At 51.0% G+C, this 13,565-nt stretch overlaps 1 protein-coding gene across 1 annotated transcript in view; it reads left to right on the top strand.

Moving 5' to 3' along the window:
- The first annotated feature begins 7,049 nt into the window (after positions 1-7,049).
- Positions 7,050-13,565, top strand: part of EHD4 (EH domain containing 4) — a 67,846-nt gene continuing 61,330 nt past the window's right edge. The window contains exon 1 of the mRNA XM_075330813.1: positions 7,050-7,426. Coding sequence (XP_075186928.1) covers positions 7,197-7,426 — 230 coding nt within the window. The 5' untranslated portion in view covers positions 7,050-7,196. The remainder of the gene's footprint in view (positions 7,427-13,565) is intronic.

The raw sequence follows: 13,565 nt of genomic DNA, 5'->3' as shown, positions 1-13,565 counted from the left end.
GGTTGATAACTACTTAAATCAAGCAGACTCCCCTCACTATAGAAATTCCAAACATATGGATGCTAAATGTGGTTTAGTCACACTGTGGGACTGAGAATGGAGGGGGGCATTTGGATTTGTGAGTGCAGATTTTGCTGGATTTCTTTTGTGGGGGGCAGCTATAATGACTTTCCAGAGCCTTTGTGCTACCAGTAACATGGAAGCCCCCTATATTTCAGTTAACAGATGACTGACCTGAGTGGGGACTTGTGTTTTTGTGGGTTGAGTTGAAAGCTATTTTGTGGCAATTTGGGTACAGAAAATTTTGGATGAGTTCACATTTATCCTGTGCTCTATGCTGAGCACTTACATCAGGGTTTCCATCTACATCTCCAAAAGTACAGTTCAAAAAGTATGAGAAAGCAGGTTGAAATACCGCGCCATACCACAGAAGTCAAAAGGGTTGAAATTAAATCACTTTTTCTTTATTTTCACAGGTCTACGCGTTTCAGGGACATAACCGTCCCCTTCCTCAGGACAATGCACAGAAAATACTATGACAAGAGACAGGTTGTGAGCTCCCATATATACATCCGAAAAAAAGGTCACGCAATCATTCAGTGCGTCATGATGCTATGACTCATAGAAGCACGAGGTGAAGAATAAAGCTGTGAACATTGACACAAAGAAAAAAAGAGGAAGAAAAAAAGGAGAAAAAGGAGGAGAGAAAAAAAGGAGAGAAAAAAAAGGAGAAAAAAAGGGAGAAAAAGGAAAAAACGCTATGAATAAATTTTTAATATTAAATAAATACGAGAAAACATGAGTGATAACTTGGAAAAAAATGTAAATGGAATGTATATATTATACATGTATGCAAATTTTTCATAACTTTCAATAAGTATCACCAAATCCCCCTCCTTTTTATAGAGATTTTTGATAATAAATAGGCCCTTTAATTTTAAAAACCATTTTTCTATGGTCTCGTTCTCCTCCCCTCTTCCTTCTTTATTCTTGCGTCTCAGTTTTTGGTTCTCTTATCGCTCTGGACCTTAGTAATTACATTTAGTTCCATTGAGATTAGGCTCCCCACGCATATCTGCCCCCCTCATTTCCTAATTTAAGCTATATTTTTATATTTTTATATTTTCAATTTTACTCTGCCCATTTTTTGAGGGTTTGCAAAGGACGATCCCATTCATTCATTTCCACACCTAGCCTTTCATTTTTCCAGGGTACATCTTCTCGTTACTCATTGTCCAGCTGCGGTCAATGGTAACTTCCTTACGGCCCGGTTGTAGTATTCATCCTTGCACGCAGTCACATTTAGTTTTTTTCTTTATTCCCAACAATTACCATATCCTCTCTTGCACCACTTAAAAAGTTCTTTTCATTGCACCACTTTTTACTATCACATAGCCGTTGTCGCGGCTATTGTTCGTGCAGCTTGGATATAGTATCTTCCCTGCACTTTCTGCACATTAACATTGTTTCACGATATCAACCTTAGGTTACCCCTCGCGCAGGCGCCTTTTAATGTTCTTTCACCTCAGTTCACCTTCCGCGCAAGCGTGTTCGGTTTTTTTCCCACGCTGTCACCCTGCAATAACCTACTCTAAGGGTTCCTCTTGTTCCTGCTTAGTTTGTGATTATAATCCCAATGCTGGCATGATCATTCCCACAGGTGCACCTAAATGTCCAGACTGTGAATCTATCCACATTTGGTGTCATTTCCTTCCATTTTTAAATAAATATTCTTTTCATCTAAAGACAAAATTAATTATTTCCACAGTTCAGAATGGGACCATTTTTTCATTTTTATATTTATTTATATTTATATTTATTCATTATAGATTTTTTGCAACAGTTACATACATGTATAATATATACATTCCATTTACATTTTTTTCCAAGTTATCACTCATGTTTTCTCGTATTTATTTAATATTAAAAATTTATTCATAGCGTTTTTTCCTTTTTCTCCCTTTTTTTCTCCTTTTTTTTCTCTCCTTTTTTTCTCTCCTCCTTTTTCTCCTTTTTTTCTTCCTCTTTTTTTCTTTGTGTCAATGTTCACAGCTTTATTCTTCACCTCGTGCTTCTATGAGTCATAGCATCATGACGCACTGAATGATTGCGTGACCTTTTTTTCGGATGTATATATGGGAGCTCACAACCTGTCTCTTGTCATAGTATTTTCTGTGCATTGTCCTGAGGAAGGGGACGGTTATGTCCCTGAAACGCGTAGACCTGTGAAAATAAAGAAAAAGTGATTTAATTTCAACCCTTTTGACTTCTGTGGTATGGCGCGGTATTTCAACCTGCTTTCTCATACTTTTTGAACTGTCTCTTCACCGCGGGACCGCTGCCTTCTGCAACACCATATCGTGATCCATATGTTTTGAAAGGGGTTGTGACTGGCACAACCATTCCAGGTGAGTGTACCTGTCATTATTCACCTCCACGTGTTTACCGGGTAAGACCCTATTTGCGCCTTTTTTTTCCACAGTTATCTCATCTACATCTCCAAAATACGTGATTCAGGTGAAACCCCCGACGGATCCATTAATTATAATGAGGCAACAGTGTTACTCCAGACTCCGGCAATGTACGTCTTCACAAAGGTGCACAAAATTGTTGTTGACCGCGCTTTTGTGCACACCTAAAAAATGTGGGCAACTCCAAACTACAGGCCAGAAGGGGGTTCAAAGTGACCCCCTCTGCCTCATTACAGTGAATTTTCCATTGGGAATTTTGTCTGAATCACGTTTTTTAGAAATATACATGTCGCGGGCGGAGGGGCGCCGCTGCGCTCGCTAATGCTCGGGTCCGGCGCTGCTGCGGCTGCTGCTGCTCGGTGGCTCGAGCGGTGGGCCGGATCCGGGGACTCGAGCGGCGCTCCTCGCCCGTGAGTGAAAAGGGTGGTTGGTTTGTTTTGGGGATTTAGTCCGTGACGCCACCCACGGGTCGTGGTGAAGAAGGGCACCACCGCTGCTGGTGACGGGGATCCCGGGAGCGATGGTAGGGAGCAGCTGGGATGTTGTTTTCCCCCTCCGTGGATAGGGGTTGGTGATCCCGGGGCCCGGTGGTATGACGGGGAGGCAAGGTAGGTGAGGTGCAGGGTTGCAGGGACAGCGCGGCGCGGTGCCGGATGGCACGGGTGTACTCACTCAGCAAGAGATGCACAAAGTCCTCGGTAAACCAAACGGCTGGATGGACGGGTCCCGCAGCCGGCTGCAGTGGCTCTCCCCGGACAGGTGATGGCGGCTGTCTTTCCCTGCACCTTTGTGTACTGTCTTGACTACGATGGATCCCCAACGGTAGTCCACTCCCCGGTGTATGGATACCGGAGGAGCCCGTTTGCCCGCAGGCGCTTGGGTCTCTAGCCTTAGGCGGTAGCTGTATACCCTCACGGTGCGGACGGTTGCCTTCTAACGGGTCTTTGGCTGTTAGAAAACCCCTGGGGTTCCTGTCACACTCGGATTTGACTGTTGACGGTGACTCCAAGCCTAGTCGGGGTCCGATGGCCCTGCCTGTGTGTGCTGGCTTCACTTCGCTCCCCGGTCGGTACCGGCGGGCCACTGCCCGACCCCGGTCCTACGGTTCCGCGTCGATTCACCACTCCTGCAGACGCCCACCACCGTCTGCCAACCTTGTTGTCAGTGCCTTGGCCACAAACCCAGACACTCTCCACTTCAACCTCCTCCACTCAACTCCAACTTCTAACTGACACCTTTCCCGCCTCCAGGCCTGTGAACTCCTTGGTGGGTGGGGCCAACCACTTAGCTCCGCCCCACCTGGTGTGGACATCAGACCCTGGAGGGAGGCAACAAGGGTTTTGTGTTTGGCTAATGTTATTGTCTAATGGGGGTGGGGGGGTGTGTGTGTTACCTGTGATGACCTGGCTAGTCTAGGGCACCACATACATATAATCCCCAGTGTAAGCGCTCAGTGTAGAGCGCAGAATAAATGTGAGCAGAGCCCTACTGGGATCTTTAGGACACAGGATAAGCAAATCTACAGCGGTTGAAGAATTGGCTTTATTTAATTTTTATGTCGTTCACCTTGCGGTACAAGTGAGAGGGTGCCTTTATTTTTCAGTTCAGTACAATTACAGCAATGCCAGATTTATATATATATATATATATATATATATATATATATATATATATATATATATATATATATATATATATATATATATATATATAATGTGTGTATGTATGTGTCGCGGGCGGGGAGGAGGGTGTCAGCACTGCGCTCACCCCTCTGCTCGGGTCCGGCGACTGCTGCTCAGTGGTGGCTCGAGCGGTGTGCCGGATCCCGGGGGTTCTCGAGCGGCGCTCCTCGCCCGTGAGTGAAAAGGGGATTGGGTGTTGGGATATTGTCTATTGTCCGTGACGCCACCCACGGTTGTGGTGATTTCACCACCGCTGCTCTATATGGGGGTCCCAGGAGTGATGGTATATAGCAGCGAGTTGTTTTGTTGCCCCTCCGTGGGTAGGGGTTGGTGATCCCGGGGCCCGGTGATGAGATGTGAGATGCAGGGCCTGGTGGGCGCAGGGACGCGGGGGCAGCGCGGTGCCTTGCGGCACTGTGGTACTCACTCAGCCTGAGACGATGACACAGTTTCTCGGTAAACCACACGGCTGGGAAGACGGTTCCCACGGACGGCTGCACTTGCTTCCCCAGTAGGTGACGGTGATGTCCCTTTTCCTGCACCTAATGTCTTTGATGGTTTCGATGGGTCCCCACCGGTAACCCGCTCCCCGGCTTCAAGCTGGACCGGAGGAGCTCTACTCTTTGCCCGCAGGCGCTGGCCCTTAGAAACTGGTGCCTTGGCGGTGGCGGTGTCTCTACTGTAATGGTTGGGCTGTTGCCTTCAATCGGGACTTGGTTGTTGGGGGATCTGCGTCCCCTTCACTGACGGATTCGGCAACTTATGGCGACTCCTAGCCTTGCCGGGGTCCGAGAGGCCCCTGCCCTGGTGCTGACTGTCCTTTGTCCACTGCTCCAAACCGCCGGGTCACCACCCGTCCGCGGTCCTTCCAGGAACTTCCAAACGGTCACCCCTCCGGACAATCACCGCCGTTGCTGACCTTGCTGACCCTGTCCTGCACACAGCTGGACTCACTTCAGGCTTTCTTACTGTCACCGCTCTTACTTTCCTCCTTTACCACTTTGCTTCCTTAACTCATCTTAGCTGTTTACTCCTTCCACACTCAAGCTCTTCTCTGAGCTAACTCCACACTCTATCTGCCTGGTTCTTCCCGCCTCCAGGGCTGTGAACTCCTCGGTGGGTGGAGCCAACCGCCTGGCCCACCCCCTGGTGTGAACACCAGCTCCTGGAGGAAGGCAACAAGGATTTTTGGTTAGCTGTGATGTTCCTAACTGGGGTGTAGGGTGTGGTGGTGTAATGACCTGTGACCCCTGGCTTGCCCAGGGCGTCACATATGTATGTATGTATATGTATATGTATATATATATATATATATATATATATATATAATATATATATTTAGGTTTGTGCTCTATCACACTAAAAAAATGCTTTTTTTTTTTTACAAAATAAAGTTTTTTTGCATCATCAATTTTTTTTTTATTTTTTTCCTGCTGACCTAGTTCTGTGAGGGAGGTAGTGAGGGCAGTCAGAGAGTGGAACAAGCGACCACGGGAGGTAGTGAGGGCAGTCATAGATTGGAACAGGCTACCATGGGAGGTAGTGAGATAAGTCAGAGAGTGGAACAGGCAGCCACAGGAGGTGGTGAGGGCAGTCAGAGAGTGGAACAGGCTACCACGGGAGGTACTGAGGGCAGTCAGAGAGTGGAACAGGCTACCACGGGAGGTAGTGAGGGCAGTCAGACAGTGGAACAGGCGACCACAGGAGGTGGTGAGGGCAGTCAGAGAGTGGAACAGGCAGCCACAGGAGGTGGTGAGGGCAGTCAGAGAGTGGATCAGGCGACCACGGGAGGTAGTGAGGGCAGTCAGAGAGTGGAACAGGCGACCACGGGAGGTAGTGAGGGCAGTCAGGGAGTGGAACAGGCGACCACGGGATGTAGTGAGGGCAGTCAGAGAGTGGAACAGGCGACCACGGGAGGTAGTGAGGGCAGTCAGAGAGTGGAACAGGCGACCACGGGAGGTAGTGAGGGCAGTCATAGATTGGAACAGGCTACCATGGGAGGTAGTGAGATAAGTCAGAGAGTGGAACAGGCAGCCACAGGAGGTGGTGAGGGCAGTCAGAGAGTGGAACAGGCTACCACGGGAGGTACTGAGGGCAGTCAGAGAGTGGAACAGGCTACCACGGGAGGTAGTGAGGGCAGTCAGACAGTGGAACAGGCGACCACAGGAGGTGGTGAGGGCAGTCAGAGAGTGGAACAGGCAGCCACAGGAGGTGGTGAGGGCAGTCAGAGAGTGGATCAGGCGACCACGGGAGGTAGTGAGGGCAGTCAGAGAGTGGAACAGGCGACCACGGGAGGTAGTGAGGGCAGTCAGAGAGTGGAACAGGCGACCACGGGAGGTAGTGAGGGCAGTCAGGGAGTGGAACAGGCGACCACGGGATGTAGTGAGGGCAGTCAGAGAGTGGAACAGGCGACCACGGGAGGTAGTGAGGGCAGTCAGAGAGTGGAACAGGCGACCACGGGAGGTAGTGAGGGCAGTCAGACAGTGGAACAGGCGACTACGGGAGGTAGTGAGGGCAGTCAGGGAGTGGAACAGGCAGCCACAGGAGGTGGTGAGGGCAGTCAGAGAGTGGATCAGGCGACCACAATCCATCTTTAGATATTTGTTGGCCCAGTCTTATGTGTCTTGATCAGTGATGGTTGGGCGTACAAATTTTTTTTTCTTTTATCACAACCAAAGTGATCATTATTATTACTTATCATGCTTCTTGCAGGTCGCAGATAATTTTGATCATAAATCAAACATTTGGAAAGCTACTGGCTGTTTTGCAGTCAGGTTGCAGTGATCCTGAGTGGCCGCATGAGGCGGTGGAGAGCCGCTGTGGTGCAGTAGATACGAGCGCAGCACCTGACGTCATGATCCGGGGAGATGGAGGTGACTGGGCGGGGCCGGGGCGGTGTCGGGAGCCCGCAGGTGACGTGTCCGCGGCTGTGGGGCGGGCGGCTCACTGCTCGGGTGAATGAGGAAGTGTGAGCCCCAACCCACAGCAGCGCTCACCCACTGACACCTGCTGCAGCCGCCGCTGAGGAGGACGAGCCCCGGACATGTTCAGCTGGCTGGGGAAGGAGAGCGGCTCCGGCCGCTCCACTCAGGATGTCCTGCAGACGGTCACCGGCGGCCTGCAGTCCCTGTACACCGGGAAGCTGCTGCCGCTGGAGGAGCATTACCGCTTCCATGAATTCCACTCTCCGGCGCTGGAGGAAGCGGACTTCAAGAACCTGCCCATGGTCCTGCTGGTGGGACAGTACAGCACCGGCAAGACCACCTTCATCAGGTAGGAGGACGGGCAGGACGGCACCTGGGTGATGGTGTGACCCCTCCACGGGCAAGAGGACCGGTGTGACAACTCCACCAGGAGGGGGGACACCAGTGTTTCGTGGTGGTGTGCCACCTTCATAGGGCATGAGGGGACACCTGTGCTGTGTGGTGGTGTGCCACCTTCATAGGGCATGAGGGGGCACCTGTGCTGTGTGGTGGTGTGCCACCTTCATAGGGCATGAGGGGGACACCTGTGCTGTGTGGTGGTGTGCCACCTTCATAGGGCATGAGGGGGCACCTGTGCTGTGTGGTGGTGTGCCACCTTCATAGGGCATGAGGGGGCACCTGTGCTGTGTGGTGGTGTGCCACCTTCATAGGGCATGAGGGAGCACCTGTGCTGTGTGGGGGTGTGCCACCTTCATAGGGCATGAGGGGACACCTGTGCTGTGTGGTGGTGTGCCACCTTCATAGGGCATGAGGGGACACCTGTGCTGTGTGGTGGTGTGCCACCTTCATAGGGCATGAGGGGGCACCTGTGCTGTGTGGTGGTGTGCCACCTTCATAGGGCATGAGGGGGCACCTGTGCTGTGTGGTGGTGTGCCACCTTCATAGGGCATGAGGGAGCACCTGTGCTGTGTGGGGGTGTGCCACCTTCATAGGGCATGAGGGGGCACCTGTGCTGTGTGGCGGTGTGCCACCTTCATAGGGCATGAGGGGGCACCTGTGCTGTGTGGCGGTGTGCCTCCTTCATAGGGCATGAGGGGGAGACCAGTGTTTCGTGGCGGTGTGCCACCTTCATAGGGCATGAGGGGACACCTGTGCTGTGTGGTGGTGTGCCACCTTCATAGGGCATGAGGGGGCACCTGTGCTGTGTGGGGGTGTGCCACCTTCATAGGGCATGAGGGAGCACCTGTGCTGTGTGGTGGTGTGCCTCCTTCATAGGGCATGAGGGGGCACCTGTGCTGTGTGGTGGTGTGCCACCTTCATAGGGCATGAGGGGGCACCTGTGCTGTGTGGTGGTGTGCCACCTTCATAGGGCATGAGGGGGCACCTGTGCTGTGTGGTGGTGTGCCACCTTCATAGTGCATGAGGGGACACCTGTGCTGTGTGGCGGTGTGCCACCTTCATAGGGCATGAGGGGGCACCTGTGCTGTGTGGCGGTGTGCCACCTTCATAGGGCATGAGGGGGCACCTGTGCTGTGTGGCGGTGTGCCACCTTCATAGGGCATGAGGGGGCACCTGTGCTGTGTGGCGGTGTGTCACCTTCATAGGGCATGAGGGGGCACCTGTGCTGTGTGGCGGTGTGCCACCTTCATAGGGCATGAGGGGGCACCTGTGCTGTGTGGCGGTGTGCCACCTTCATAGGGCATGAGGGGACACCTGTGCTGTGTGGCGGTGCGCCTCCTTCATAGGGCATGAGGGGACACCTGTGCTGTGTGGCGGTGCGCCTCCTTCATAGGGCATGAGGGGACACCTGTGCTGTGTGGCGGTGCGCCACCTTCATAGGGCATGAGGGGACACCTGTGCTGTGTGGTGGTGTGCCACCTTCATAGGGCATGAGGAAGCACCTGTGCTGTGTGGCGGTGTGCCACCTTCATAGGGCATGAGGGGACACCTGTGCTGTGTGGTGGTGTGCCACCTTCATAGGGCATGAGGGGACACCTGTGCTGTGTGGTGGTGTGCCACCTTCATAGGGCATGAGGGAGCACCTGTGCTGTGTGGGGGTGTGCCACCTTCATAGGGCATGAGGGGACACCTGTGCTGTGTGGTGGTGCGCCACCTTCATAGGGCATGATGGGACACCTGTGCTGTGTGGCGGTGTGCCACCTTCATAGGGCATGAGGAGACACCTGTGCTGTGTGGTGGTGCGCCACCTTCATAGGGCATGAGGGGACACCTGTGCTGTGTGGGGTGGTGTGCCTCCTTCATAGGGCATGAGGGGACACCTGTGCTGTGTGGGGTGGTGTGCCTCCTTCATAGGGCATGAGGGGACACCTGTGCTGTGTGGGGGTGTGCCACCTTCATAGGGCATGAGGGGACACCTGTGCTGTGTGGGGCGGTGCGCCTCCTTCATAGGGCATGAGGAAACACCTGTGCTGTGTGGCGGTGCGCCTCCTTCATAGGGCATGAGGGGACACCTGTGCTGTGTGGCGGTGCGCCACCTTCATAGGGCATGAGGGGACACCTGTGCTGTGTGGGGTGGTGTGCCTCCTTCATAGGGCATGAGGGGACACCTGTGCTGTGTGGCGGTGCGCCTCCTTCATAGGGCATGAGGGGACACCTGTGCTGTGTGGCGGTGCGCCACCTTCATAGGGCATGAGGGGACACCTGTGCTGTGTGGGGTGGTGTGCCTCCTTCATAGGGCATGAGGGGACACCTGTGCTGTGTGGCGGTGCGCCTCCTTCATAGGGCATGAGGGGACACCTGTGCTGTGTGGCGGTGCGCCTCCTTCATAGGGCATGAGGGGACACCTGTGCTGTGTGGCGGTGCGCCTCCTTCATAGGGCATGAGGGGACACCTGTGCTGTGTGGTGGTGCACTTCTTTTATTGTGTAGGGGGCTGTTGGGTTTTGTGGTGGGTCGCTAATCGCTATTTCATTTTCTAATATTTTTCAAACTTTTTTTCCACATTTTGGAGATTTGAGCTTGTGATTGTGTCCGATCTCAGTTCATCTGTATTGCATTATATAACTAAAATGATAGACTTGTATGAAGCCCACCTGTGATCATGCCATGGGAGGGGGATGCCCCCACTATTGCATGCCACGGTCAGGGACATACTGAAAAGAATGAACAGAATAACTTCTTTGTTAAAAATAATAGAGATGAATATTAGGTTTCTTAGACATCATAGACATGGAATATACAGTATGTAGATAATAGGGAAATGTCCACTATCCCGTATAAACGGGTTCAGGGTCTGGTTGCTGCTGGTACCGGCGGATGCTGGCTGTGTAGTACAGCTGGTGTCTGTGAGCTCCTGAGACTGTTTCATACTCTCACACCTCATATTCATTTTAAATGAATGGTGGCTGTAGGGATGGGGTTAATCAGTTATAGGCTTATTTGGGGACTGCATACAGGCCAGTATAGAGTACAAGGACTGGGCAGGACTGGTTTGTCTACTTCACTATGGGAGATAAGGGACCTGTTATCCCTTGTGATTAGGATAGAAGAAACACGTTAAACAAACCTGAATCCTAAACCTTGGATTCCTCAGTGTGTCCCCTTGACAGATTTCTCCCCCTTGTCCTCTGTAAAGGCCATGTCTCACTAAGCGACATCGCTAGACACATCACTGCTGAGGCACGACTTTTGTGAAGTAGCAGCGATGTTGCTAGCGATGTTGGTGTGTGACATCCAGCAACAACCTGGCCCCTGCTGTGAGGTCGCTGGTTGTTGCTGAATGTCCTGGACTATTTTTGCTTGTTGCTCTCCCGCTGTGAAGCGTACACCGCTGTGTGTGACAGCGACAGAGCAACAACTGAATGTGCAGGGAGCCGGCTTCTGCGGACGCTGGTAACCAAGGTAAATATCGGGTAACCAAGAAGTCCTTTGCTTTGTTACCCGATCTTTACCTTAGTTACTAGCATCCGCCGCTCTCAGGCTGCCAGTGCCGTCTCCCTGCACACATAGCCAGAGTACACATCGGGTAAATAGGCGAAGCAGTTTGTTTATTAACCCGATGTGTACTCTGGCTAGGAGTACAGGGAGCCAGCGCTAAGCGGTGTGCGCTGGTAACCAAGGTAAATATCGGGTTGGTTACCCGATATTTACCTTAGTTACCAAGCGCAGCATCGCTTCCACGTGTGCTGCTGGCTGGGGGCTAGTCGCTGGTGAGATCTGCCTGTTTGACAGCTCACCAGCAACCCGTGTAGCGACACTCCAGCGATCCCTGCCAGGTCAGGTCGCTCGTGGGATCGCTGGAGCGTCGCTTAGTGTGACAGTACCTTAAGCGATATCGCTGCTGAATCACGGTTTTTGTGACGTAACAGCGATCTTGCTAGCGATGTCGCTGTGTGTGACATCCAGCAACGACCTGGCCCATGCTGTGAGGTCGCCGCTGAATGTCCTGTATCATTTTTTGGTCGTTGCTCTCCCGCTGTGAAGCACAGATCGCTGTGTGTGACAGCGAGAGAGCAACGATCTGAATGTGCAGGGAGCCAGCTTCTGCGGACGCTGCTAACCAAGGTACACATCGGGTAACCAAGCAAAGCGCTTTGCTTGGTTACCTGATATTTAGCTTGGTTACCAGCGTCCGCAGCTTCTAGAAGCCGGCTCCCTGCACACGTAGCCATGGTACACATTGGGTAACTATAAGCAAAGCGCTTTGCTTAGTAACCCGATGTGTACCATGGTTACCAAGCACAGCATCGTTACACGGGTTGCTGATGAGATTTCAGCATCGTTACACGGGTCGCTGATGAGATCTGCCTGATTGACAGCTCACTAGCGACCATGTAGCAGCGCTCCAGCGATCCCTGCCAGGTCAGATCGCTGGAGCGTCGATAAGTGTGACGGTACCTTAACGTCCATGAGATGAGCGATTAGTTGGGGTCTCAGGGCCCAAACCACTACTGATAAAGGGGCTTTAAAAAAAAGGGGGTTCCAGTCTATCAAGTCCTCCCCTGCTCTTTTAATTTTCCGCTCTTGTTTGTAATGTCTGTATCACCAGTTGATGTAATGAGGTGGAAACATTAGGGTTTTTTTTTTTTAATTTATTTTAATTTTTTTCCCGTTTCCTCCAAGTAATTAAACTGGGAAAGTCCTTCCTTACTTTTATTATTCTAAGGTTTTCCGATCCTTTTGATCCAAACTTTACCGACAAATCCGCCTGTGTTCTCAGCACTATTATTAACCTTGTCCTTCAGGCCAGGTAATTGTGAGTTTGTAGAATTTTCTGAACTTCCACGTTCCTCCAAACAGGAATAAACATGGTTTGTGTCTGCCATTAATTCAGGGCTTGTTTAGATGAATAGAATTAGTATTTATCGTGCAGCGGAAGGTGGCCGATCTCGTGTGTCGGAGTTCAGACTCGGGACATCTTAGCTCACAGGACTCTAAACTTTTGGAGGAAGCTGAACTGCTAAGATAAGTAGTTTTAGGACTGTGCCCTCATCACTTTTTGGTGGTCAAAGGTTACCATTATTTGACTTGGTGCAGAGATTTAACTTCTTTATTCAGATCTGTCTCACTTTGTTTTTGTGAGTGGATTATTAAGACCACTATTACGCCTCTTTTAGGGGTTCCCACTCAATTTTTCTTTATCCCATATGTGCCTAAACAAAACTAATGGAGTGCAATGAATTTCTCTTCCAAGTTACCTATTCTAAATGCTAACTGGTGTAAGAGTTTTTATAGCTGGGAGTAGTTGTCCTGTTTTTAAAAACCATTAAGTGCAAAACAAATAAAATTATTAAAAAAAAAAATGGTTAAAATCTGCCATTTTAAACAGAATTGGGCAAAGATTTTTCTTCTAAACTCTTCCCTTCATGGAAGATTCTTGGGGAAAGAGTAATGGGGCATGCTGGATTTTACAATGAGTGTTCCCTTCTCCTCATCGAAAAATAAGGCTAGGTTCACACTACTTGGAAAAACAGTATTCTGACAAACTTTTTTCTTTTTTTCTCAGACATGCGTCAAAAAAATGTGGCTCTTTCGGGAGTCTTTGGATTTTTGTTTTTTTTCAGTGATTGCAGCACCGTCTCACTAAACGACGTACCAGCAATTCGACCACGATATGACCTGGTCAGGATCGCTGGTGCATCGCTACATGGTCGCTGGTGAGCTGTCAATCAGGCAGATCTCACCAGTGACCAGCCCACAGCGACTCGTGGAAAAGATGCTGCGCTTGGTAACCAAGGTAACTAAGCAAAATGCTTTGCTTGGTTACCCGATATTTACCCTGGTTACCAGTGCACACCGCTTAGCGCTGGCTCCCTGCACTCGTAGCCAGGGTACACATCGGGTTACTAAGCAAAGCGCTTCGCTTAGTTACCCGATGTGTACTCCAGCTACGTGTGCAGAGAGCCAGCACTAGCAGCCTGAGAGCGGCGTACGCTAGTAACCAAGGTAAATGTTTGGTAACCAAGCAAAGCGCTTTGCTTGGTTACCCGATGTGTACCTTGATTACCAGCGTCCGCAGCTTTCAGACGC

Source organism: Anomaloglossus baeobatrachus, chromosome 12 (assembly GCF_048569485.1).
Source record: "Anomaloglossus baeobatrachus isolate aAnoBae1 chromosome 12, aAnoBae1.hap1, whole genome shotgun sequence".
In the NCBI taxonomy this organism is placed as follows: domain Eukaryota; kingdom Metazoa; phylum Chordata; class Amphibia; order Anura; family Aromobatidae; genus Anomaloglossus; species Anomaloglossus baeobatrachus.
Note: the sequence above shows the minus strand (reverse complement) of the source record. Positions and strands in the feature narration are given on the sequence as shown.